The 25420-nt window shown below is 41.3% G+C and overlaps 5 protein-coding genes across 5 annotated transcripts; 4 read left to right on the top strand and 1 right to left on the bottom strand.

Annotated features, from left to right (window-relative positions):
* Positions 1-22: 22 nt before the first annotated feature.
* Positions 23-15931, bottom strand: LOC108135615 (gamma-aminobutyric acid receptor alpha-like). The gene is made up of 6 exons (XM_017256430.2): positions 15729-15931; positions 8890-9990; positions 7133-7200; positions 6393-6696; positions 2056-2421; positions 23-1808 (listed from the first exon to the last, which is right to left on the bottom strand). Exons 2-6 carry the CDS (start codon positions 9335-9337, stop codon positions 865-867), a joined length of 2130 nt encoding a protein of 709 aa, XP_017111919.1. The 5' UTR covers positions 9338-9990; positions 15729-15931; the 3' UTR covers positions 23-864.
* Positions 3692-4134, top strand: LOC108135618 (protein new-glue 1). The gene has a single exon (XM_017256434.2). The coding sequence runs from the start codon at positions 3709-3711 to the stop codon at positions 4054-4056; it is 348 nt and encodes a 115-aa protein (XP_017111923.1). The 5' UTR covers positions 3692-3708; the 3' UTR covers positions 4057-4134.
* A 530-nt stretch (positions 15932-16461) lies between the features above and the next one.
* Positions 16462-19159, top strand: LOC108135563 (ionotropic receptor 75a). Its single transcript, XM_017256320.2, has 6 exons — positions 16462-16555; positions 16623-16801; positions 17047-17385; positions 17446-17582; positions 17847-18453; positions 18641-19159. The coding sequence occupies exons 1-6, from the start codon at positions 16462-16464 to the stop codon at positions 19157-19159; spliced, it is 1875 nt and encodes a 624-aa protein (XP_017111809.2).
* A 279-nt stretch (positions 19160-19438) lies between these two features.
* LOC108135478 (ionotropic receptor 75a) lies at positions 19439-21708 on the top strand. Its single transcript, XM_017256220.1, has 6 exons — positions 19439-19529; positions 19585-19751; positions 19807-20148; positions 20204-20340; positions 20397-21278; positions 21498-21708. Exons 1-6 carry the CDS (start codon positions 19439-19441, stop codon positions 21706-21708), a joined length of 1830 nt encoding a protein of 609 aa, XP_017111709.1.
* Positions 21709-21868: 160 nt separating this feature from the next.
* On the top strand, positions 21869-24295 carry LOC108135477 (ionotropic receptor 75a). The gene is made up of 7 exons (XM_017256219.2): positions 21869-21965; positions 22023-22207; positions 22263-22602; positions 22656-22803; positions 22867-23479; positions 23535-23815; positions 24035-24295. Exons 1-7 carry the CDS (start codon positions 21869-21871, stop codon positions 24255-24257), a joined length of 1887 nt encoding a protein of 628 aa, XP_017111708.1. The 3' UTR covers positions 24258-24295.
* Positions 24296-25420: the final 1125 nt, after the last annotated feature.

The raw sequence follows: 25420 nt of genomic DNA, 5'->3' as shown, positions 1-25420 counted from the left end.
TACACGTCACTAGATAAATTTCAGACCCGTTCATTATTCTACGAATTAACAATATAGGCTGCGTGACTTATTGAAATATTAGCTTATCATCTATTACTTGCCGGGACAGAAAAGCAGAGACGGCAATTTCCTAACATTTTTCCCTATTTCTTGGTGATCCCATGCTTAAGTTATAATTTGCAGTGAACTAAACAAATCTTTCAACTAAGTGCAAATTCCTTGTGCTGTGACTTTCAAACTAACATTAAACATTTAAAATACACAAAAATGTAAACTAATTAACTTATTGGTTAGCTGTACAACAAATTTACAGGACACCCCGGGCATTCAGCAACTAATTGTCAAAACAAGGAAAGCAAGTATCACAGAATATCTAATTTTCTTAGTTGTTTTCTCTAAATAAAGGGCTATAGATTTTCAAGAAGATTACTTTAGAAAAGTCAATCACATGTTTTCGAAATTTTTCCCAGAATATTTTGACTGTTAAAGCTCGATATTTTCGAGGGTGTCCGTTATAGCAAGTCCTCTGATATGTTAGAGTTGAGTTCTGTTTTCTGTACTTTAGCAATTTAGAGCGAAAAGAAATCTCATAAAGCGTTGTCACGTGTGGTAGCAAATCAGAATAAGAGCGTAACTGAATCTGAAAAGTTAAACCCATTCCCTGCTTTTCCCAAAACCCCCAAACGATTTTCCCCCCACGCATTGTCTTCGGCTGGTTGTAAACGATGCATCTGCAGCAGTACGGCTTATGCGCTGCCAGGCTGCTGATGCATCGTTTGCACGCCAACTTTAGTTGTCTGTTCGCTGCCGGCGATCGCTTACTGATTTCTTCGAGGACCCTGTCTAAATTGCTAAAAGGTAACATCAGGTGCTCGCGTCCGGCGTGTTGGCCAGAATCCGGGAGCTCCTCGACAAATAGCCGTACCAGTAGAACACGTTGATCAGGATGAAGAGCAGCGGGAAGACGATTCGCGAGGCGCGATCGATCTTCGACACTGAGTTGTACTGTGGCGTTCGTTTGCCCTTCCTGCGGGCCTCCATCTCCTCGCGTCGATAGTAGGACATCCTGCGGCGACCTCCAGTTGGCGGACTAATCCGAGCCGCCTGTGCCGCCGCCGCCGCAGCAGCAGCAGCAGCAGCTGCTGAAGTGCTGGGAGCCTCGTTGACCCTCAGCTGGGTTTGTTCGTCGTCCTCCTCCTCGTCGGAGTCGACCCGGGGCGGCTTTCTTCGGCGCCGCCAGTCGAAGAGACCCAGGAGCTTCATGCTCCACAGGCCATGTCGTCTGTTCCGTGGGCCGCGATTCCTGGAGGTCAGCATGCCCAGCCGGCTGCTGGGCGGCGGCGGCATACTGATCGCGCACATGGAGAGCGGAATGACCTCGTAGATCTTGGACTCGGTGCTGTCCCGGAAGTCCGAGGTCAGCGCCTCCGTCTCCGACTCCCCGGAATCCGAGTCCAGCTCCTCGATAATGAAGTAGCACTCCCCCGATCCGTACTTCGTGTAATAGTGCACCACGGCAAACTGCAGGATTGTGGCGAAGATGAAGCCGAACGAGAGGAAGACGAAAAAGTCGAGGGCCGTGGGATAGGACACCTTGGGCAGATCCGTGCGCGCCTCCAGTCCGAGGAAGGTCATCGTCAGCACGGTGGTGATCCCGAGGGACACCCGATCCGCGGTGGCCTCGCGGTTCAGCCAGAAGGACACCCAGCTGAGGACGACTAGCAGGCAGCAGGGACCGTACACCTGAATCAGGAAGTTGCCCATGTGCCGCTGCAGGTGAAAGTTCACCATCAGCATTGAGTACTCCGCTGAAAAACAATGAGGTTGATTTTATAAACTGGTGGCAGCGGAACTAAGATATATTTGTTTAAGTTATTACACAACAGATGTATTAGTCGATTTAATTTTTTTTATTATTTTTATGTATACTTGTATATATAAAACAAAAAATAATAATTTTTGTTAAAAATAATATGTATTTTTCTCGTTCTCACTTCATTTAGCTTAAACTGAATCAGATCTATATAATTCCATAATTCCGCAATTATTACTTACATGGGTGATTGGTCTCCAGAGTGATGGTGCCACTTAAACCGGTGGAGGAACCCGCTCCGCCGGCGGTATCCCGTCCGGTTCCGAAGGCTCCCTTGTCCAGCTTGAGTCCTGTGCCACGGACATGCTGATTCTTTGCCGCCGGACCAGCGAAAGTGGTGAGGACCTTGCTGGTGGGTCGCGGTGGGTCCTTGTTGTTGAAGGGTCGTCGCTGCGGCCTTGGAGCCGCCGCCTTGTACACAATGTCGGTCAAATTGCCAGCCGGACAGTCGACCAAATCGAACTGGGACAGCTTCATGTCCTCGGCTATGGCGACGGGGGGTCGCTCCTTGTTCCAGCGGTAGATGACATCGGCCGTGGTGTAGCCAACTGTTTCGATTGATTTACAAATTAATGCAACAAATCGTGCACAAATTTCAATTAAATGGTTGGCATGCGGAACTCAGGAGTGCCCTGAGCCGTGACTTTCATTTGTTTGCCAATTTTATATCGACAGGATGAGATGTATTGGGGAGTACCCTTGCAGAGAATATATATTTAAAGCTATTATGGACTAGCCTACCGAATATGATTTATCAAAATCAGCTAATATTACTATATATTTCTAAAACGATGTTTCACTGCTAGAATATATAGTATATCCATTTATATTCAATCATTTACAGCAGCTATCTCGCTAACCTATCCCATCCCAGCCACGTGTGTTCAGTTATTTTATTTTGATGCTGCTGGTGATGCCGCTGCTCCAAAATGCACAAATTGCCAAACATTGTGCCATATGTGGGAAAAGGTTTACCCACCACCCAAATCCGCATCTCCCATCCTCCATCCTCCAAACCATCGCCTGAATCTGCTCCTTCTGTTTGGCAATCGCTGACTCTGGCGCTGGCAATATTTTCAGTTCGCCCGCATCAAATGGGAAATTGTCAACATTAAGTGGCAGGCAATGTACATATGGGGGAGCAGGGGACTGATGGAGGGGTAATTGAATTCTTGACTGCTTCCATCCAGCATTATTCACAACAAATCGGAAGTAATAATACATTTCTAGGTTGGGTGGCGGCTTGTTCATTTGCGATAAGCTGCAAAGGCAGTTAGTGGGTTTCAGAGAAATGGCAGCAGACACCTGCCTATCTCCAAAAATTGTTTCCAAATATTAAACTAGTAACTTTTTGCCTTCATGCTTTCTGTTCTGCATTTGAATAGGAGGAAATGTGACGAGAATTCATTAAATGACAGGAGGTGTATATTTTTTCCATTTTTAAATGGAAAATAATGGAGATTACATGGGCAGGACAAAAACTGTCACAGAATCTGGCGGGGGCGATGGAGGTTTTTTTGGAATATTGTTATTAAGCGGTACATTGCTGGTAAAATTCCAAAAATAAATTCTGGGCAATTAATTTTGTTTTTCTTATGGAAGAATAAATAGGAGCTCAAAATTCCTATTACGTTTAGACTGGTGTAAACATATCTAACAAAGAACGATACGTACGCAAAGGTACTGTAGCTGAAACAAAAGCCGTAGATATTTTCAAGAGACACATCTGTGTTTGCACGAACCCTTACACCTTTTTTTCGGCTCATGGTTACTATAAATATCCAGCCGAATTGTCCATTGACATCAGTTCCCTATCCACTAAGAACACCATCGCCATGCGCTTCCTCCTAGCTCTGTCCCTGGTCGTCCTGGCCGTGCTCATCCTCCAGAGCAGCCAAGTCTCCGCCCAAACGACCACCACCACCAGTGCCTCAGCCACCACCACCACAACGGCTGCCTCCGCCACCACGACAGCCGATGCCTCGGCTACCACCACCACAGAATCCTCCTCCACTACCACCACGGCTTCCACCAAGAAGAAGCACCGACGACGTCGTGTCATCATAAGGCGAGTGGTCATCCGACGAGGAGGCAGGGGAAACCGTCGCGGTGGTGCAGGACAATCTGGGACCGGAGTCAACCGCCGAAGGGTTGTGGTCCGAGTTCGCAGAACGGCCAACTGAAACTCGCAGACGAAAACGAAGCTCATTTGCCTTTTAACTCCAGCTGTTAGTTATTCAAAATAAATCAATCGAACATTATTTGAAAAATATTCCTCACAAAATCCAATTGCAACTCTGAATTGGTTTAATTCACAAGAGGAAGATTAAACCCCTTCCAACTTAGACAAGTTGGTGCTAAAAAAAATTCTGTTCACAACAGGGAAAATGGTTAAGCACTTAAAAAGGCTCTAAGCAGCTGTTAGTCGCAATCACAGAGTTTTTAAAATTTTGTCTATATCTAAATATAGCAACAAATACAACTTTGGTTCAGTTAAATGGAACATATTTAAAAATAATTTAAAGGTAAAATACAATATTTTATCCATACCCTTACTAAAAAAGTAAAGTAACAGTATTTTATTGAGCTTATAATTAATTATATTATATTGTAATATATGTAAGTACAATGGTGCATTGTCGAATTTAAAAAAATTAAGAAATTTAAATAATTTAAATAATTTTTGTATCTTTTAAGTGAAAACCATTGGCAACAATTACCTAGCGCGCCCAATCTAATTATTGTGAGATGACGTATGTATAAATAAAGAACGTGAAGTGTTTTGGGTTTGCTAAAAATAAAAATTCCAATTACGTCTAAGCTAGCAAAAACCAGCTGTAAGTGGAACAAAAGCCATAGGTATTCCCAAGGGTCACATCTGTGTTTGTCTGGAACCTTAAAACTATGGCCCATAGGTAGTACAGATATCCAGCCGATTGGTCTATAAATATATGTCTGGTATATGGCCTTAGCCAGTGACTAAATAAATTTGAATATATTTTTACACTAATTAAAATAATCAAAAATTCTGAAAAATAAACATTGAATTTGATAAATCAAAGATATAAAGATATATTTGAAGCAACATAAAAACCCTCTTCGAAAACATTTCTTGTTTCGCCTTAAATTTAAGCCTCTATTAAAACAAAATATCCAGCGCGTCTCTTTCACTTGATCATACATTTTTAAGCACACTATCCCCCATCACCGATTTGGATTTACAAAAGCACATGAAACAACTAAACAGCATGAAGGACTTTTATACAAATCTAGGCGGACCGCACATTTTCTGTACTTGTGGACAGCTGCACTTTCACCAAACACCCTAAGCATGCCGGTGCAACTCAAGGATGCGACCTGGGGCCATTACCTTACTTTATTTTCACCTCGGACCCAACCAAGTTTAATAGGCGGCTACTCGCACACTGGCGACATGCGCTAAATGCATATACGAATTTACAGACCAATTACAAGAATACTTACATACTTCTAAACAATGGACCCAAAAGAGGCGCGTATGAGTCAGCACGGACAAAAGCGCCGCAGTCACATTTTTGCACACAAAATGCTTAAGTTGGGCCGGCTTTTTATTTTATTGTAAGAGTATTCCTTAATGACACGTTACTCCCCCTTTTCAACACTTGCACCTACTTACATTTTACACTGGCCAGACCCGCTTTCAGTCATCTCATTACAGACTCCTTAAATTATACCCAAATGACCTAGCATCACGCTCCACATAACAACAATTATTTAAAAAACATTTATTTTTTAAGTGGGGACCGCCTTTAAATCCGGCACTATATTAAAGATGGTGTTCCAAGAATGCTAAAGTCTTTAAAAATTTTAAGAATATATAGAGAAATTTAATTCTCATCGCTTAGTTTGGAAAGTTATGGTTTTCAAAAAAATTAATCATACGACACGTATGCCAGATAGAACATTAAAAAACACTAAATAAATTTTTTATCATTTCAAGCCTTTTTAGCTTTCAGATTCCGTTCAAATAAACGTAACTATATAGGAGCAAAATAAATATATTATATTGTTTGAAAACTATAATCCCATCCTTTAAATTTTACCATTTTCTTCACAGTAAGCAAGGGGAAAGCGAAACTTGTCAAACCACATTAGGATATCCCATTAAACCATTACCTCATCTAATCCGCTTCCAGCATTCAGACGCATGGAACCACTTAAACATTTCCGGTCCTTGTGCCATTTCTTTCTTTCTTTCATTTCCCCTTCAATTCAGAACACATCTCACTTCACATTTCTTGTCGCCAACAATTCATTCAACCCAATCCAATCCCATCCCATCCAATGTCATGGCATTCAGCATAATCCCCCAGCCAGATTCTGCGTCTTTGTCCTTCGAACCCAACAAGTGGACATTTTGTCGACACGAGGACAACAAATCACATCAAAGCGCAATGAGCAGCCATTATGCATAATTATTTAGCGTAGTTCTGGTTTCCACATGCCACTTGGCATTCTTTCGAATTTCTTTCCTACTCACATGAGCCAAATTTCAGGGGACACTTTTGGATGTCCATGGGGAAGTCGGCCAGATTCATCGGGCAGCCGGCTTTAATTGTCAGCCGGCTGGAGTACAGCACGCGTCCGTTCTGATAGATCCTCACAAACTTATTTGGCGTGGTAATCGTGTGTAAATAGCTCTGCTTGCCATTGTAAAAGTACGTATCCGGCTTCCAAATCCGGGCCAGCATCGAGACGCTCAGTGCCAGTGTATCCTGGGCCCCCTCGAACGCGAGACGTTTATCCACCCAGGATTGGCGAAAATAACAGTCCATCGAGTAGGTCTGCAATGGAGATGGAAACGGAGTCAGAGGCGCAGGAAAGTAAGGCAGTCAAACAGGATATGTCACGCCAAATTGAATTGGCAAGCAGGGAGTAATGGAAGATTGCCAGTTCATATACGACGGTGTTTTATACCCCAATACTGTGGGACTTATAAATTGAATCTAAATGGTGTGAAAGCTAGTTGAATTCACATTTGAATACAATTAGATTAAAACCAATTTTATTGTCCTGAAACTAGTTTAAAAAATTCCTTTTTAGTAAAATTAAGAAAAATAATATTTAAGAGCATTGTGTTTAATTATTTATATCGTTGTTTTGTTTTTTGTATAATAATCAAATTCATATATCTTTGGCCATGGTCCAATTTTACAAATAAATCAATGATGTTGTCCATAGAAGAATTTGGTTTAAATAGAAATTCTTTTATTAACATACCATATCGACTTCTGATATTGGTCCCATGCTGCGCACCATTATATCCACTTCTACTGTAGCTGGAGGTCCTGTAACATTTTATTTAAATTTTAATATAAAAATTAAAAATAATACAATATTTCTTTGTCATGAAAAAATAACAATAATTTTATTTTATTTCCGCTAAATTCCTGGCTAAGTGGCCCGCAAACCTTTACCTATTATACAAGTCCCATGAAATTCGCTATTTAAGCCAGAGCCAAGTTTAGTTATGGAAAATGGGATTGCGTTCAACTGAAGGCCACGAAATCCAACTATATAATCCCAGTGCTCTACGTATCGGTTTTGTTCAACTATGAATATTCATATATGAGTCGCAGACCCCAAATGAAAATGTTAAATGCTCCTCTGTGTGAACAATGACACTTAAGCCGCTTCGCAGACAGTCCCAAACCCTCTGAATCTGTTACCATGCCCCGCCGACGCCCATTTTTATCTAGCTTTTCTGCACTAATATGCAATTTTTCAGGCCCTAGATGCGCCTCCCTCCCGGCGGCCCCGGGAATTTTTTGTATTTTGCCTATGCGAACAGTTTTTAATGACTTTGCTGCTGAGCTCGCTCGGCAAACATGCGTCGCGCTCGTAGGATGCGGATGTGCATTGCCACGTATCCTTTGAAGCCTCTCATTCTCTCATCCTCTCATCCTCTCCAGCTGGCGCCAGATGACGAGGGCCCATTCTTAATGAAGTGTTAAAAACAATGTAATTCGGTCTTAAGCTGTGGCGCGAGCGAAAACAATTTTCACCACGTTAACCGAAATCCATTCCCCCAATTGAGTGAATGGTATTTTAAATTTGGAAAATATTTAAATTTTTATTGCTTCGACCATTTGCAAGATTGAAAACGAATCGAATGGCCCATCCATTTTGGGCAAAGTTCTCGGCGGGGAGGAAATCCAAGGAACGCAATAAAATTGTTTGTATGTAAATATTTGTCGGTTTTGACACTCACTATTTACCGAATAAGCTGCGAGGCAATCATCACGGCAGGCCTCATCACCTTGGTGCCGTTTGTGAGTGATGTGTCGCCTGGCAGCGATTTCCACTTCATTAAATGCTTCCGTTGAGCGGAAAATCTGCGAATCTGTGCTGATTACACCCCCCGACAAGGGCCAAGCCCGAAAAGGGTAAGCAAAGCAAGATTTGTTGTAGACAGAAATATTTAGGAGGCGCATCCTGCCCTTAACCAGTGGGGCCATGATAACTCTGGCTTACAAATTTAAATCAACAAAGTTCTCAAAAAATCAAACCTTGATTGAGTACAACATGCTTTCATGCCTATTTTATTTAATTAATTATTAAAACAAAAAATATAGCCTAAAACCAAAAAAAAGTTTAATAGCTTTATCTTAAGGATGATTTGATGCATAAATAAATAGTCAAAATAATGCATCATAATGCATGTTCAATATATAATGTTTATTAGTCAAAAATTTCTTTTTGAGTGCAAAAAATATTAAATTTACTAATTTTCTAATAAGCTAAATGTAAAAGGCTGAATAGATATCCTGTCCACTTTGTATTTGAAAGCATAAATAGTGATAAACAATTTTGTCAAGCCAATTTTGTAATGATTTTAAAGTAATTTTAAGGACTTACTTTTGGTAAATAAAATCAACATGATTAATCAATTTGCCAACAAATCAAAATGAAATATATATATATACTTATATATATCATACTTGTGAAGAAAATCTTCCTTTATAGTATATACTCACCACCGAAATCCGGTCTTATGCTGTTGTCATAGCCACGCAGCAGATTATCCAGCAACTCGGATATATTCGCATGGTTGTTGCTCTGGGTGAGCCACGAGGACGGCAGGGAGGAGGACGAGGAGGTGTGCGACTGGGAGCCCATCGTGTCCAGGCGATGGGCATCGCCGCGTCCCTTAATGCTGTCGGCCATGGCCCAGAAGGATCCCGATCCCGATCCCGATCGGGGGCTGATGGACAAGTGCCAGGCATTTGGGTAAATGCTCAACATTAAGAGGCAGCAGCTAATCAAAAGTTTAAATATGCGCAAGTTTAGGCGATGTCCTTGGTGGCAGGAGTGGCTGTGGCTCCGACTCCTTTCTCCGATGAGGTCAGTGGATGTTGATGTTGATGTTGATGTGGATGCTTCGCCGGAGCCGGATGCATCTGTTGTTGCTGGCATTGTGCACATATTGTTCGGTTTTGTTTGCTGTTTGTTCGCTGGCTGCAACTATTGTTTAGTCGTCTGACGGCCAAGTCATCTGCCGTTGTTGCTGGTCTAATCTACACATCCGTTTGTCCAACTTTTGTCGCTCTAACTGGCCCCTGGCTCCCATTGCCATGCCCATTCCCATTCCCATTGCCAATCCTATTCCCATTCCCATTCCCAGCGCCATTAGAATTCGCATTCTAGAGGTCCTGCTGTTGATGACAGTGCCGTTTTTCCTGAGCTCTGTGTTGACTCGTCTCTGCTCGTATTTATTTTCATTTATGCACCGGAAGTTGCGCTCGGGTCGAGAGCAATTTCATGAAGCGTTTTCTTCTTAATTTCTGAGATTCCTTTCAGGCTGGCATTAGTTCCGTTTGTCTTGGCCCGTGACCTCGTCTCCTTTGCGATGAATTTCCTTAGATTCTTTTAATTGCTGCAACTTCTTGGTCATGCAGTTGGCAGTTTTTGATTGGCCAATTACCCAGAGGCATTTTGCAGCCATCAGTTATCAGCTATAAACTATTAAGATTACGGATCGGGGTTGATTTGACTCAAATTCACAGTTCCTTGCTTTGGTTGATTAGTTTTTTTTTAATTTTATTAATTTTGTAGAACACATAGTTTGTGCACTTTCACTGAAAGTTAATAGAAACAAAACAAATTATGTTGCTTAGTCAATTTTACAAACGAACAACAACCGTTGTTGTCACTTTGGTTTATAAATTTTAAGTTATTAGGAATCAATAAACTTGGTTAAAATGTTCAATTTTCATTATTAATTGAAAGAGTTTATCCAAATTGGTAATTCACGACGTATGCGTAATCTAGTTAACTCTCATAAAAAACACTTAATTTTCAACATGTTAGCTAAATGGTTTCCACTTGTTCTTTAAGATCAACAAATTAATGTCCGCTTCAACTTATTTATAAACTATTGTAAAAGCTCAATCATTTGATTGACTTCCAACTGAGAAAATAAATAGAGAAAAGAATTTTGCCAATATTTGACAATATATGATAGTTTAGTTTATTTTATTACCACCACAATAAAACTTTATTTTGTTTTGTTTTGAAAAAACAACGAGTCAAAGTCGCCCTTTTTTAAACGAACTGTTTTGGCATTTTGAATATATTTATTTAAAAACATGAGAAACTCAATTCCAAGGCGCATCTGTATAAAATATGTTTAAAGCTCCACCCGACATGTGCGAAATCTTGAGTTAAAAAATTGCACCACTGGGAAAAGTCGAAGATTAATGAATACACTTCGCAAAAAAAATGAAGTGCAAACTTTATGCCTGTGGCGGCATCATATTTTCACCGTACGCTCACTATAATATTAATCTTTGCTGAACTTTGGCTTAATGGATGGCAAGTAATTAAGATCAACTATGTCGGGGACTCAGAATCCGATGCTACTGCCGCCACCAGCTCGTCAGCCGTGCGATTCGTTAATGAAAAACCAACCGGAAATGTCAAAGGCGCCGGGAGAATAATGCCGACGATGACACCCAAGTCTCATGTCCGCAGGCAGCACGACAACATCTCATTTAATAATGCGAAAAATTGAAGAAAAAACAATGCGACCCCATAACTTAATTATGTCTCACCCACTAACCTAATTTTATGCATGGCCATTGGCCAATGCCGACATCCGGCCAGGTTGCGATAACTATTTTCAATACTTTGGAGTGGTCTCTCGGCCACTTGGATGTTGCCTTCAAGTCGGCCGTCTGATATCAGCCCTCATCTGCTGCACCAGCTGCATCAGCCTCGACGTCAATGCTACTTGCCACTTGACTAGACGCTTGTGTTGGCTAATTATGGCCTGGCCCAAAGGAAATTCGCATTATGTTTAGTTGATTTGTCACATGGAAAAGGCCATTCAGATTAATGAAAAATTGTATTTTCGTAAGAATTAATTTGTGTACAATTTTTAACACCTCTCAAAACGTTTGTCCACTGTATGTATGTATTTAAAACTTTGAAAGACAGAACTAACATATATTTTTATCACTAAATAAAAATTTCTTATTAAGCAATTTATAAAAAAACGTTAAATAAAAAATAGTTTATGACCAATTTAAAGCTTATCCCAAGGTCGAGAGTACAAGTTCTAGAATATGAATATTATTTTTGCACATCGGCCTTGCTATTTTTCTTTCCATAAAATATGGTTTTTTTTCCTGCTTGAAATCGGAGCCACATACTTCTCTTTATTTGGCTGTTAATTACACTTCACTTTGCTTTTTGATGGCAGAGTTTCGCCAAACAAACAAATTGCTGCCATCAACAGACATCTCCGAAACCCCATATTCTGATGTCTGAACGTCCCTTTTTTTCGTTTATAATTTCTTGCTTAGCGGTCTTCGTTTTCCTCGGCTTTTGTTAACTGCTGCGAACGGGTTAAAGTTAAATGTAGGAACACCCACTTTTGCCGCCTCCCACACAATTTTCCTCGGTTTGGCAGAGAGCAACTTGAGCACGTTCAACGCATTTTCTCATCAGCGTCGAAATTGCACTCAATTTTTGAAGGCTGCTGACGGTTCGCTACCCCGCCTCCTCAACCTTCCTTTTATACCCTTTGCCTGCTGGAGGATATTTTGCCACACATTCTACTTTTTTTTTTTTGAAGGAAGGAAATGCATTGTTAGAAGGCGTCCACTTGGAAAGGAGGGTATGCAGAGTATCATAGGTGGTTTATGGACCTTGCTATGATTGATTGCCATTTGATTGGAAAAATACAATATTTACTTCAACTGATCATCATTTTGTTATAATAATCAATCCTTTTATGTGTATACTCCAAGTAAAGCTAAAACATATAAATAAACCAATTCAAATATTTAATAAATTTTTAAATTGTAGCTCAATTATAGTTTTAAATTAAAATTTTTAACACTTATTTAAATATCAACATTTTCTAATTCATTTTTCCGAAAAGTCCATGACAAAAATAACATTTTTGATGACCACTGTTTTTAATATTCAAGTTCAGCTGTGAAGTAAAGGGTATTTTAAATGACAGATTTGCCCCCAAAATACAAAAAAAGGGGGTTCCTATTTTGTTGATGTGCCTGGCATCTGGTGCCTATCTTTGGGTGCATTATATGGTCGTCCCTATATATTTTGTGGCTCATCGGAAGCGCCAGCAGCAGGTGGTTTATATGGGAAGTCGGGAGCAGGCTGTTGGCTCTATTATTTGTTCGCCTGCAAATGAGATGAGCGTTTCAATTTGGCCACAGCACACAGACGCATACGGAATAATATATATATGAGCAGCTTAGTTCACGGTTTTGTGGCCTTGCGTGTGAAATGGGAATGAGAATGATGCCGCAAGTTTTCCAGTTAACCTAAGTAGCATTAAAATCGCATTTTAATTAAATGAAATCAAAAATTTCGCCACTGCGGTCAGCCTGCGATTGCCCCACTGCGAACTTTTTGGCCCTAGGCAAATGCAATTGCTCTAATTATTTCACAGTTGAGCGACAGGCACGTGCCCAGTTCCCAGTCTCCGGAATTCACGATCCCAGCTTCCAGTAGCTTTTGCCCCCTGCTGGATTTCTACCCCACCCCCCCCCTAACTGGCTCACGTGCTGCGGAAATGTTTGTCGAAGGGAGCTGGAGAGGATTAGGGAAGCGTGAAATGCAGCTGATTCGCTCTTATCGGGGCATTATAATGCACAAATGTTTGTTCTTGTCACTGTTAAGTGGATTCTCTTGTTCAGTAACCGATTTCGAGTATATAGACTCCAGCTGATGTAATGATTTCCAATTTATTGATAGCCCCTGCTATTTGAATATATATTTTTAGTCGTAAACTGAGTTAGAATTATTTGACAGTATTTTTAAAGCCCACAAAAATGACTGGTGCCAAATTCAAACGGAATAAAGTGGTCTTTAATAATATAACACTATATAATTTATTGGATAATTTTATTTGCGATACCATTCTTAATATGCATTACAATGTTAGGAAACTCTAAAAGTTTCAAGGTTATAGGAAATGAAACACATGATCTTTGCAGAAGCTAGCAAACAATTTCGGCACTCATGCATTAGCTCACAAATGGGAATGCAAACTCATTTATAATTTTTGAACATTCCATTTGGCCAGGCTCAGCAAGGCCAGTTGTGGAAGTAAACAAAAACATTTCAACTTACTTGCAAATTTAATGAACACAAATGCAGGCAAAGCATTACAGCCGTAAGGAGAGCATACAAAAAATGGAAATGGAAGAGCTTTTCACTCCGCTCCCCTTTTGAAATAATGACACACAAAACGCATTCGGACGACGCCTAAGTAAGCTTGTGGTGGCCCTGCCTCACCAGACACGCCACAGTCTTGACTTGTGGGTCAGCCAACAAATCCCCAAACCAATTCAATAAGAGCAATAGAACCGAAGGACAGGATGGTCGGGGCTGTGGGCCGTGGCAGCCCCTTCGACCGCAAAAAATCTACAAAATTCAATTAATTTAAATGCAGTTTTTTGTGAGCTTGCATCGTATACTATACACTATATAGATGACAAGCGCGGGGGGAGTGCGGATCACTTTACAATGTAAATCTCAAGTGTGCGATGCCCCAACTGCCGCTTTTCATGCTTTGCATTTTTCTATTTAAGAGATGTTTCGTAGCCTCAAGCGGCGTCAACAAAAAAATGCTAAATCAGCCAAAAAAGATAAAAGCTTTTGAAAAAGCGGATACCCAAACAAGATGTTATAAAAAAGTCGGCTAAGGCAGCCTTAAACTATGCGATAACTACAGAAATTATTCACTTTAAGAAGGATTTTAAACTGTCAAAAAACTGTTTAAAAATTAAATTTCCTTTAAAGTACAAAAAGAACATACGTTTAAAAAAAATTAATTTTTCATCAATTTTTTGTTGAAATTGAATTGAAATTATTGGTTTTATTATCAGATTTCCAAAGGCTTATTTATGAAAAGGAGAAATTTGCAAATCCCTCCCTCCGAATTAAAGAGATTGATATTGCGTACACAAACGTTGATTATAATTTAAGAAGAATAATATAAATTAAAATGATTGCGATCTAACAATTGCTTTTTAATATCGTTTCTTCTAGTTTATTTTTTAGTTTCTATCCATTTGCCGTCGCCAAACCGATTCCCCCAGTAAATAGTTTTCGTTAATAGTTCGTTTTCGTTCTGCTGGTTTACCAAAATCCTCTGGTGGATTACTTGCGGGTGTTGGCGTAAATTTTTTGCCCTCCTCCCTGTGGCCATGTGGTGCTCATGAAAAATTTATGATTCTCTTATGTCCGTTTAAATCAGCGATAATTGCATTTTATTTGCACTCAGTGTCTGCAGTAGTTTACAGTGTGTACTTCATGTTGTTTTAGTTGTTCCTTTCGAAAATGTCATATTTGTGGTTTTATTGTGAATTTTTCATTTGTTGGCCCAGTGCGGATGACCACATTTCAATTGATTCTTAATGTGTTCATTTAGTTTTATTTTTATCGTACGAGCTTTAGCAATTAGTTTTAATTGCAAATATATCTGTCTCAATGCTCAATTTGTCACTAATGAAATGAACTGATTTTGGTGTTTATTTGCTATTATCACTTTTTAAATACTTTATTTCTAATTAGTTATAATAGCTTTGTTAATTAGGTTGATTTAGACAGTTTCATTGACTCTCAATTGAGAAAGCACATTAACAAAAGGGAAAGTGTGGGAGGATTATGCAATTACTGTTTGACAGGTCAATTAGAGTCTGTGGCTTGAGTTGGTAAGAGAATCGCACGGATTTCTGTTTTTTCGTTTCCTAGAGCATAAATTCAAGCCTCAGAACCTTTAAAAAATCGTTGCAAGAAAATGCCATAATTGCATAATCTCAAGTTTGTCGCATTTGGTAACTTGATATTCCGTAAAATTTTTGTGTTGTATATTTATATTTATAAAATGCTAAAATTAGTTTTCAAATGCTTTAAATTTTCTATATTGAATTTTTAGGACTTTGCTCAAGACTAAAAATTGCCATTATAAAAATATGAAGCATACGCCTTGTAACTCATTTTGTGTTGTATTCAAACCAAATGTTTTAAATAACGTTTAAATAATTAATTATTCTATGTTTTAAAATTCTTAATAACTTTATTTATTTCTCAAAAATACATTATAAAACTGAAAAATAAAATAAAAACATTTGGGAACGAAACTTAAATTTTTTGTAGATTATTATTTTCATTAACTTAAAAATTAGGCAAATTTTGATTTATTAGTTTAATTTAGGCGTATTTTTTTAAAATCATTTTTCACAAGCAATAATAACACACACATTCCGGAATTATCATATCCAGCTGTGTTTTTTCAGCCTACGTGGATGCGTAGATTCATCCGCACTAATCATACCAAAAATACACACAAATCTCCAGAGTCACACGACAATAACTGCGACAACGAGCGGCGAAAGTAAACAAACTGACTAACGACCAACAAAGGCAAAAACCAAAACCAAACCAAACCGAATCGAACTGAATTGAATTGAATTGAAACGGGGACCGAGCGAATTTCCAGAGAAAGATGCGGAGATTCGGAGATACGTCAAAACGCGCCAAGCGCGCAACGCAGACTGAGCCGAAATGATATTGAGACCAAGCGGGCCAGGCCAGAAGATTGAATTGTGCAGCGTTTGTGGGGCGGCAGTGGCAGGATGCGAGTGCCACGACAACATCGTGGGCCAACATGCAAAAGGCGCAAAATCACTAGAGCCTGCGGCACTGCCCTCCTGACCCACAATCCCACCCCATTCACCCGGCTCAGGAATCCATTAGCACCCACATCCACACCCACACCCACATCCACACCCACCGTTCCGACTTTCATTCATAAATCCCCCATGCACTTTTGTTTACGCTGTTGAATTCTGCGCAGGCGCCTTGGCCAAACCACTTGTTGCTCCATCTTCACTGTATTCTTGGCCGAAATTGGTCCCAAAATTTGACTGACCTGCCAGTCAAAAATCTCAACTTTGATGACTGGCCCCAAAATTTGGCTCTAATGACTTAATTGGCCTCGTCGCACAGCGCAACTTGGGGCTATAAAAGAGTCAGCAGTCTGGCCAAAATCTAAGAAAGTGGTCAAGATGACTGCCTTACCTTTGTATAGGTTGGTTGTTTTCCATCTGCTGGAAGTCAATTTGAGCAATCTGATGGTGTTTTACTGCTGGTCGTTAGAGGGTGAGATTTGCCACATTTTCATTTAAATATTTTAATATTTCCAATGGGATATAATTGCATGTTTTAGAGGCTTTTCCTCTAGCCAAGATGCTAAATGAGAACGGCATTTATTCGCAATACATCGACCTGCAACAGGACCCTGAAAACTTGGCCAACATCCACAAGGACTACTTGGATAGCGATTTAGTCAGGTTGGGTGTCTTTCTAGACATGGGCTGTGACCAGGCTGAATTTATAACCAATCAGGTGAGAATATAAAAATATTCTATACAATATAATGGGAAAACGCTATATAAACCATATCTTGGCTTTTGAAAAAACACTACATTTTAACCTTTTGAGCATTAAGTTTATTATTTAAAGAGTATTTTGGGCTATGTCACTGAAATAATGAAATACGCATTATAAATAAATCAGTTGATTAAAATACATTTTATATTAACATATTGATATGTTTAATTTTAAATGTATTTAATATTTCCTTTATACAGTCCAGTCGAGCTCGCCTTTTTAACCATAACTTACACTGGCTGCTTTACGATGAGGAAGGTAACTTAACCAAGTTAACGCAACAATTTGAGGGAGCCAATCTCAGCCTGAATGCGGACGTGACGTATGTCAGTCGTGAAGAAGAGGATGTATTTACATTGTACGATGTCTACAATAAAGGGAGCCACTTGGGGGGCAAGCTCAACATCACCATAGACCAGAGTCTTCAGTGCAATCAAAGTCGCTGCCAGGTTAAGGATTATCTCAGTGATTTGCATCTGCGAACTAGACTACAGCACCGCTTGGATTTATCGAGCGTTACCTTTCGATTGGCCGCTGTGGTGGGTTGGCTAAAAAGTGAAGTAAAAGCCACAGCCTTGGTATTTATGGTTTTCATTCAGGTTTCTGCGCTACCCATTGATTCCAGTGAGGAGGCACTTCTCGAATTCCTTAATAGCGACCGCGATTCCCACATGGACTCGTTTTCCCGCATCGGCTATCGTTTAATTCTGCACACTCAGGAATTACTCGGTTTCAAGTGAGTATTTTATAAGGGTATCTTTAATTATGCAATATAAAATATTCAAAATATTTTTAATCCAGTCCAGTTCGATACAGTACTTCTAAATAATAAATAAATAAAATAAGTAGTGGTTTAATACATGAACATTTTATGAAGTTTTCATTGCCCAGTTTGCTTAAAGTGTTGCCATTTTGTCTCTATATTTTTTTTGGGCCAAACTATTTATCTACAAGCATTTCTTAGCTCTTAAAGTTTATTTACCACTCTATATATTTTAAGGCTACACTATATTTGGTTGGACACCTGGAGCGTTCAGGATGCATATGGTGGAGCTATTGGTATGTTGACTAATGAATCCGCTGAGCTGTGCACTTCCCCTTTCGTGCCCTCCTGGAAACGCCTTCACTACGTGCATCTCATGACGGAGCAGTCCCAGTTCCGGGCGGTCTGCATGTTCCGTACTCCACACAATGCCGGCATTAAGGCAGCCGTGTTCCTGGAGCCCTTCATGCCGAGCGTTTGGTTCGCCTTCGCCGCACTCCTGATCTTTGCCGGAGTTTTGCTGTGGCTGATCTTCATCCTGGAACGCCATTGGATGCAGCGCTGTCTGGACTTTATTCCCTCACTGCTCAGCAGTTGTCTGATCAGTTTCGGAGCAGCCTGCATTCAGGGTTCCTACCTAATGCCCAAGTCAGCAGGTGGTCGGCTGGCCTTCATTGCCGTGATGCTGACCTCGTTCCTCATGTACAACTATTACACGTCCATTGTGGTGTCCACACTGCTGGGATCTCCAGTCCGCTCCAACATCAGGACTATCCAGCAGTTGGCCGACAGCTCCCTGGACGTCGGCTTTGATAAGGTGCCGTTCACCAAAACATATCTGGTGGTGAGTGTGATTCTCGATGTCTTAGAAATTACTTTTGATGGCTCATGCTGCCTCGCATGAAACACCTAAAAGACGTAACAAAAGAATTCATAATCATTTAAAATGTATTTCCTGTATTATGTTATAAGAAAAAAATCCACACCTTTAAGAGGTTTCCAAAGTTTTACTAAGTAAATATATATTTCAGTCCTCGCCCCGACCAGACATTAGAAGCCTTTACAAACAGAAGGTGGAGAGTAGGCGGGATCCCAATAGCGTTTGGCTTTCTCCGGAGGTTGGTGTGATCAAAGTGCGTGATCAGCCCGGATTCGTGTACACATCGGAGGCCTCCTTCATGTACCACTTCGTGGAGAAGCATTACCTGCCGCGGGAAATCTCCGATTTGAACGAGATCAAGTTGCGACCCGAGAGCGCCGTCTACGGAATCGTGCACCTGAACTCCACCTATCGACAACTGCTCACCCAGTTGCAGGTGCGGATGCTGGAAACCGGAATTATTTCGAAGCAGAGTCGGTTCTTTAGCAAGACAAAGTTGGAAACGTTCTCCAACAGTTTCGTTATCCAAGTGGGCATGGAGTACGCGGCTCCACTGTTCATATCCCTCCTGGTGGCCTACTTTTTGGGCCTGCTGATCCTGATCTTGGAACTTGGTTGGGCCCGGATTGTTAAAAAAAAATTAGCAACCATTTTACCCAGGAATCAGTAAGCCGAAATGTTTTTGAAACCTTGGTAAGTTGCTTTTCATTTCTTTAACCATTTAAATTGCCAGCAAATTGGTCTTTATTTCTTTCCAATTTGATTGGACTTGACAGAAACTGTCGACAACTTATTTTCGCATATTATTAAGTTGTCCAATCAAGTTCAGTCAGCGACTAATTTGATATTGATTATGTGACTTGCAGCGGCATTATGAGTACCCTATAAAAAGCCAAGTTGACTCATAATCAGTACCATTAATTAGCAATTCTTTGTTTGAGATTTTGCCATGCAGCAATTGCACAATTTTATTCTATACAATTTTCTGCACATGGCTAAATTGAGTCATGTCTTCATATTGCACTGCTGGTCAATGGACTGTGAGTGTTTATCAGTGGTAATTCTTAGATATCCGATTTAATTTTCTCATTTCAGCACTTGAACACTTAGCGAAGATGGCACAGTCTAAAAATGTATTTACCCAATTTATATCATTGGACTCCTCACTCCAATTGAATAATGACTTCCTCAATCACAATATTCTTAAGTTGGGCGTTTTCCTGGATATCAGTTGTAATCAAAGCGGTGTTGTTTTGGACATGGTAAAAAATACACAGCCTTATGACTTACAACTCCTTGAGTAACAAACAATTGCAGGCCAGTGCAAAGAGACTTTATGGTTATCACTATCATTGGCTTATCTACGACGAGTCGATGGAATTTTCCAAAATAGAAAATCAATTCAAAGAGGCTCAGCTCTTTGTCGATGCTGATGTAACCTATGTCAAGCATGATCTTGTTTCGAAAAACTTTATATTGTATGATTTGCACAACAAAGGAAGGCAGCTAGGTGCAAAATTAAATATAACACTGGATCGGGAAGTTATCTGCAATGAACAGGAATGTCGAGTACAACGATATCTAAGTGATCTACACACAAGGAATCTCCTGCAGCACAGAAAGTCCTTTACTGGATTAACCATGAGAGCCACTGCTGTAGTATGTATATGTTTTCAGAGTACTCTCTGCAGTGTTTATTAAAATTTGAATACAGGTCACCCATTTACCGCTGAATGTCTCTAGACAGAAGATCTTTGATTTCATGGAGTCCAAGGAACAACTTTACTTGGATACGTACGGCAGATTGGGCTATCAGGCTCGACAACCTTTGAGGGATATGCTGGACTGCGAGTAAGGAATTGGTTTAAGATTAAGGATTTCTAAATTGTACCAAGGGAAACCCCTAGGTTTAAGTATATATTTAGAAATCGCTGGTCGGATGGCAATGCAACGGGCGGCATGATTGGGGATCTTATCCTGGACGTGGCTGATCTGGCGATAGCTCCTTTCATCTATTCCTTTGATCGGGGCCTCTTTCTGCAGCCCCTCACAAAGTTCAGTGTTTTCCGGGAGATTTGCATGTTCCGGAATCCCCGGTCCGTGTCCGCTGGTCTGAGTGCCACAGAGTTCTTGCAACCCTTCAGCGGAGGCGTTTGGCTGACATTCGTCCTTCTCCTTTTCCTGGCTGGCATTCTTCTATGGATCACCTTCATTCTGGAGCGCCGCAAGGAGTGGAAGCCCTCGCTGCTGACCAGCTGCCTCCTCTCCTTCGGAGCTGGCTGCATTCAGGGGGCATGGTTCACACCTCGATCGATGGGCGGGCGAATGGCCTTCTTTGCCCTGATGCTGACCTCGTTTATGATGTACAACTACTACACGTCGATTGTGGTGTCAAAGCTGCTGGGCCAGCCATCCAAGTCGAGCATCCGGACGCTGCAGCAGCTGGCGGACAGCAGCCTGGAGGTGGGCATTGAGCCAGCCATATACACCCGCATCTATGTGGAGACCTCCGAGGAGGCGGACGTGCGCAGTCTGTATCGGAACAAAGTGCTGGGCAGCAAGCGTTCACCGGATCGCATTTGGATAGCCACCGAGGCCGGGGTCAAGGCGGTGCGGGACCAGGAGGGCTTCGTCTACATCACCGGCGTGGCAACGGGCTACGAGTTCGTGCGGAAGTACTTCCTGCCCCACCAGATCTGCGAGCTCAACGAGATTCCACTGCGCGATGCCTCCCACACCCACTCGGTTGTGGCCAAGAAGTCCCCATATGCGGAGCTATTCAAACTAAAGTGGGTAAACATTAGAGCCATTAAAGAGTGAGTGACTTTTCTGTTTTTATTTTATTTTATTATTTTTAATATTACTACTCTAATTCAAATTTAAATCTTGTATTTTAATATGTAGGTTTCTTGGAAGATCAAGTTCTAGTAACCCCAGTTATATTTAATATTTCTGATATTGTTCTTCTTCGTTGAACACAATTTGGTTTTATATTCATATTGTTTCAGCGAGTTGCGGATGCTGGAGACAGGGATTCATTTAAAGCACGAACGTTATTGGATGGAAACCAAGCTGCACTGCTACCAGCATAATCACACGGTGGCCGTGGGTCTGGAGTACGCCGCTCCCCTGTTCATCCTTCTACTAGGTGCGATCATCGTCTGCATGGGCGTGCTGGGACTGGAGGTCATTTGGCACCGCCACTCCAAGCTGCATTGAGGTGAGCAGCCCAGGCCAAGGTCGTTGGCGATTGTCGAGCAATTTCGGGCAATTTAAAACAAACAACAAACAACGCACATTGATGACAGCCAAATTGGGGGACTTTGCGGACATATAAAAGAGACCTCCGGCCTGGAAAATCGAAGTGAAAAAGTCAACAATGCAGCTGGTGCAGTTGGCCAACTTTGTGCTCGACAATCTTGTGCAGTCGCGCATCGGGTTCATTGTTTTCTTTCACTGCTGGCAGCGGGACGAAAGTGGGAAAGGACATTCTATACCCTTTTGATAATGGTAAAAACTCTTTCTATTTCTAGGTCTTCAGTTTGCCCAGCAGTTCATCAAACCCATTCATCCCATCCTTGTCTATCATCAGTTTGTTCAAATGAAGGGAGTCCAGGATTGGTCAAATTTAGAGCTCAGTTACATGGGTCATTTGCAACCCACGCTGGGTATCTATGTGGATATAAAGTGCGATCAGGCCCAGGAATTGTTGGAGGAGGTGAGATACTCTACGTTACAATATTTAAACCTTTTCCAGTTAAATGTATTATTAGGCCAGTCGAGCGCAGTTATACAATCAGCATTACCATTGGCTCTTGCATGGCAACCAGTCTGTTTCGGAGTTTTATGTTATGTTTGCACCCTTTAACATTTCCATTGATGCTGATGTCAGTTATGTGAGGGAAGAATTCCAGGATACCAACTCCTCGGTTCTCTATGCCGTCTATGACGTCTACAACAATGGTAAAATCATAGGAGGTCAGCTGAATATGACTGGATCCCATGAAATGGCTTGTGACCCAAATGAATGCCAAAAGATTCGGTATCTAAGTTCCTTGCAAAAGCGTTCTAAATATGGAAACAGAGAACAGCTAACTGATGTTGTCCTGAGAGGTAGGTTGGTACTTTATAATCTAAAAAGAGTATTACGTTAAGCTGTACTTTAGTGGCAACGGTGGTCACTCAACGCCCACTGACTTTGTCGGAAGACGAGCTTATAAGATTTTTAAGCCAAGAGAACGAGACGCACATCGACTCACTGGTCAGATTCGGGTTTCACCTGACTCTAATTCTGAGGGACCAGCTTCACTGCAAGTAAGCTTGGCATTCCGGGTAATGAAACCCCTTATAAATCGTGTTATTTTTCTGGCTTTGCAGGATGAAGTTCATCTTCTCGGATAGCTGGAGCAAGTCGGATGTGGTGGGTGGCTCAGTGGGTGCCATTGTGGATCAGACGGCGGACATCACGGCCACGCCCTCTTTGGCCACCGAAGGCAGGCTCAAGTACTTGTCGGCCATCATCGAGACGGGCTACTTCCGGTCGGTGTGCATTTTCCGGACTCCGCACCATGCCGGTTTGCGGGGAGACGTATTCCTGCAGCCCTTCAGTCCACTGGTATGGTATCTCTTTGGAGGCGTACTTTCGCTAATCGGCATCCTCCTGTGGATAACCTTTTACATGGAGTGCAAGCGGATGCGAAAACGCTGGCGATTGGACTACCTGCCCTCGCTGCTCAGCACGTTCCTGATCAGTTTTGGAGCTGCCTGCATTCAGAGTTCCTCATTGATTCCACGATCAGCCGGCGGCAGACTAATATACTTTGCCCTCTTCCTGATCAGCTTCATCATGTACAACTACTACACCTCGGTGGTGGTCTCGTCGCTACTCAGTTCCCCCGTCAAGTCCAAGATCAAGACGATGCAGCAGCTGGCGGAGAGTCCTCTGACCGTGGGCTTGGAGCCATTGCCCTTTACCAAGAGCTATTTGAATGTTGGTTTACTTCTCCGAATACCTTTTCCGCTGCTTAAAGTATTGTTTGTTTCAGTACTCGCGACTTCCGGAGATCCATTTGTTTATAAAACGCAAAATCGAAACGCAGGCGATGAATCCAGAGCTTTGGCTGCCCGCTGAACAAGGTGTCTTGAGGGTAAGGGACAATCCGGGATATGTCTACGTGTTCGAGACTTCCTCTGGCTATGCCTACGTGGAGCGATACTTTACGGCCCAGGAGATTTGCGACTTGAATGAGGTTCTTTTCCGTCCCGAGCAGTTATTCTATACGCACTTGCATCGAAACTCCTCGTACAAGGAACTCTTTAGGCTTCGGTAAGAAATTCTATTGAGTATTTTAATAATTGAAACAGAAGTTTATACCGGGAAATGATTTAATTAACTCCCTTCCTTGTATTTTATTTTATATAAGCTTTTATAGCTCTTGCTTAAACGTTTATTGATAAAAATTTTTTTTAAATTGAATCGGCAAAAGCATATGTGAATATTTTGCATTTATAAAATTTAAATAGATTTGTGTATCTGATATTTCAGATTCCTCAGAATCCTGGAAACTGGTGTCTATCGGAAGCAGCGCAGCTACTGGGTCCACATGAAGCTCCACTGCGTGGCCCAAAACTTCGTGATTACCGTGGGCATGGAGTACGTGGCTCCCCTTCTCCTCATGCTGATCTGCGCCGATATCCTGGTGGTTATCATCCTGTTAGTCGAACTGGCCTGGAAGCGCTTTCTCACCAGTCCCGCCTTTCATCCGTAGTGCTTTAAAATCCCTTTAAACTGAATTACAAACTATATAGTATTTGCACCCAGGAGAAAATAAAAAAACTTTGTATTAACTTTTCGCATCGCAAAATTATGCAGGGGCGAGCACGCTTTTCCTCACTTCCTGTTTTCGCGCCGGAAAATTGCAGCGCACGCCTCGTTAAACGGAGGGAAGGATAGAGGGATTTCAAAGGACGCGGTGGCCATGTTTCCATGCGATTTTCGTATTTGCATTAAAAACTTTTCGTGTTTGGCGGTTACTTTTTATTCTCCATTTTCACTTTTGGCAATGATTTTATTCATCCTCTTCGGGCCATTTTATTTGCATTTTCCAGCCCAGTCACAGCCACATTCGAATTGAAAACTTTGGACCCTGATGCCACGTGTGAATGGTAGATAACAGAATGTGGGCCTAATACGGCCTATTACAAAACAGTCCACCGTTTTGTGCTCCGTTTTCCGCATTTCCCTCCCCAACCGAACTCAGTAGTTTTCCCACCGCATCAATCACATTGTGCCCTGTAATGATTTATGTTATTTTAATGATTTTGGCCGGCGGCGACATATATTAGAAATGATTGTGCCAAAGCTTTATCGAAATTGATTGCACAATAAAAGTGATTCGAGTGGAGTGGGTAACAGTCTGTGGAGTGGAAAAACTATTAAATAGTTATCAGTTTAGATTATTAAATGGTAAAAAAAATTTTAAAAATTATCTATATCCTTATATCTATTTTGATGAAATTCCGACCCTTCAACTATTTAAAGAGTGTGAATTTGCATAGCTGCTTCAAATGTTTTCAAGTGAATTTATTTCTTAAATGACTCCCTGTCGACCGAAAAACTGCAACTGACACAAATGTTTGCCAAACAGCACTCACTGGCATTGGCATTCCGGCATTCCCTACATATTACTATAATAAATTGGCTTAACAATTTGTCAGCTCAATCTTGCTGTCAACAGGCCGTCGCTTTGGCCAAAGTTGTTTGCCCCATAAAGGGATACTTTCCCTTTGCAGGGAGGACAACTTTGGAGTGACTCGAAATTGACAGCCAATTGTGAATTATTTACAGCAGTGAACACGGGTTTCCCTTTCCGTCGAACAGCAGCCAGCCTCAACCACTTTATTTTGCAATTTGTCAACAACATGTTTTATT

The sequence above is a fragment of the Drosophila elegans genome, unplaced genomic scaffold (assembly GCF_018152505.1).
Source record: "Drosophila elegans isolate 14027-0461.03 unplaced genomic scaffold, ASM1815250v1 contig_208, whole genome shotgun sequence".
NCBI lineage: Eukaryota > Metazoa > Arthropoda > Insecta > Diptera > Drosophilidae > Drosophila > Drosophila elegans.
The sequence above is the reverse complement of the archived record's forward strand: the minus strand, read 5'-3'. Positions and strand labels throughout refer to the sequence as shown.

What these genes read in the sequence shown, in the direction of transcription:
- LOC108135618 (XM_017256434.2), top strand. Translation starts at nt 3,709, where the DNA reads ATGCGCTTCCTCCTAGCTCTGTCCCTGGTCGTCCTGGCCGTGCTCATC.
- LOC108135615 (XM_017256430.2), bottom strand. Translation starts at nt 9,337, where the DNA reads ATGTGCACAATGCCAGCAACAACAGATGCATCCGGCTCCGGCGAAGCA. An exon ending in CAATATCAGAAGTCGATATG is followed by an intron (nt 6,697 to 7,132) that starts GTATGTTAATAA and finishes TCTCCATTGCAG; the next exon opens with ACCTACTCGATGGACTGTTA. An exon ending in TCCCCTGAAATTTGGCTCAT is followed by an intron (nt 2,422 to 6,392) that starts GTGAGTAGGAAA and finishes CAATCGAAACAG; the next exon opens with TTGGCTACACCACGGCCGAT.
- LOC108135563 (XM_017256320.2), top strand. Translation starts at nt 16,462, where the DNA reads ATGACTGCCTTACCTTTGTATAGGTTGGTTGTTTTCCATCTGCTGGAA. An exon ending in CTGAATTTATAACCAATCAG is followed by an intron (nt 16,802 to 17,046) that starts GTGAGAATATAA and finishes TCCTTTATACAG; the next exon opens with TCCAGTCGAGCTCGCCTTTT. An exon ending in TCACCAAAACATATCTGGTG is followed by an intron (nt 18,454 to 18,640) that starts GTGAGTGTGATT and finishes TATATATTTCAG; the next exon opens with TCCTCGCCCCGACCAGACAT.
- LOC108135478 (XM_017256220.1), top strand. Translation starts at nt 19,439, where the DNA reads ATGCAGCAATTGCACAATTTTATTCTATACAATTTTCTGCACATGGCT. An exon ending in GCGGTGTTGTTTTGGACATG is followed by an intron (nt 19,752 to 19,806) that starts GTAAAAAATACA and finishes AAACAATTGCAG; the next exon opens with GCCAGTGCAAAGAGACTTTA. An exon ending in AGGGATATGCTGGACTGCGA is followed by an intron (nt 20,341 to 20,396) that starts GTAAGGAATTGG and finishes GGAAACCCCTAG; the next exon opens with GTTTAAGTATATATTTAGAA.
- LOC108135477 (XM_017256219.2), top strand. Translation starts at nt 21,869, where the DNA reads ATGCAGCTGGTGCAGTTGGCCAACTTTGTGCTCGACAATCTTGTGCAG. An exon ending in AGGGACCAGCTTCACTGCAA is followed by an intron (nt 22,804 to 22,866) that starts GTAAGCTTGGCA and finishes CTGGCTTTGCAG; the next exon opens with GATGAAGTTCATCTTCTCGG. An exon ending in AAGGAACTCTTTAGGCTTCG is followed by an intron (nt 23,816 to 24,034) that starts GTAAGAAATTCT and finishes CTGATATTTCAG; the next exon opens with ATTCCTCAGAATCCTGGAAA.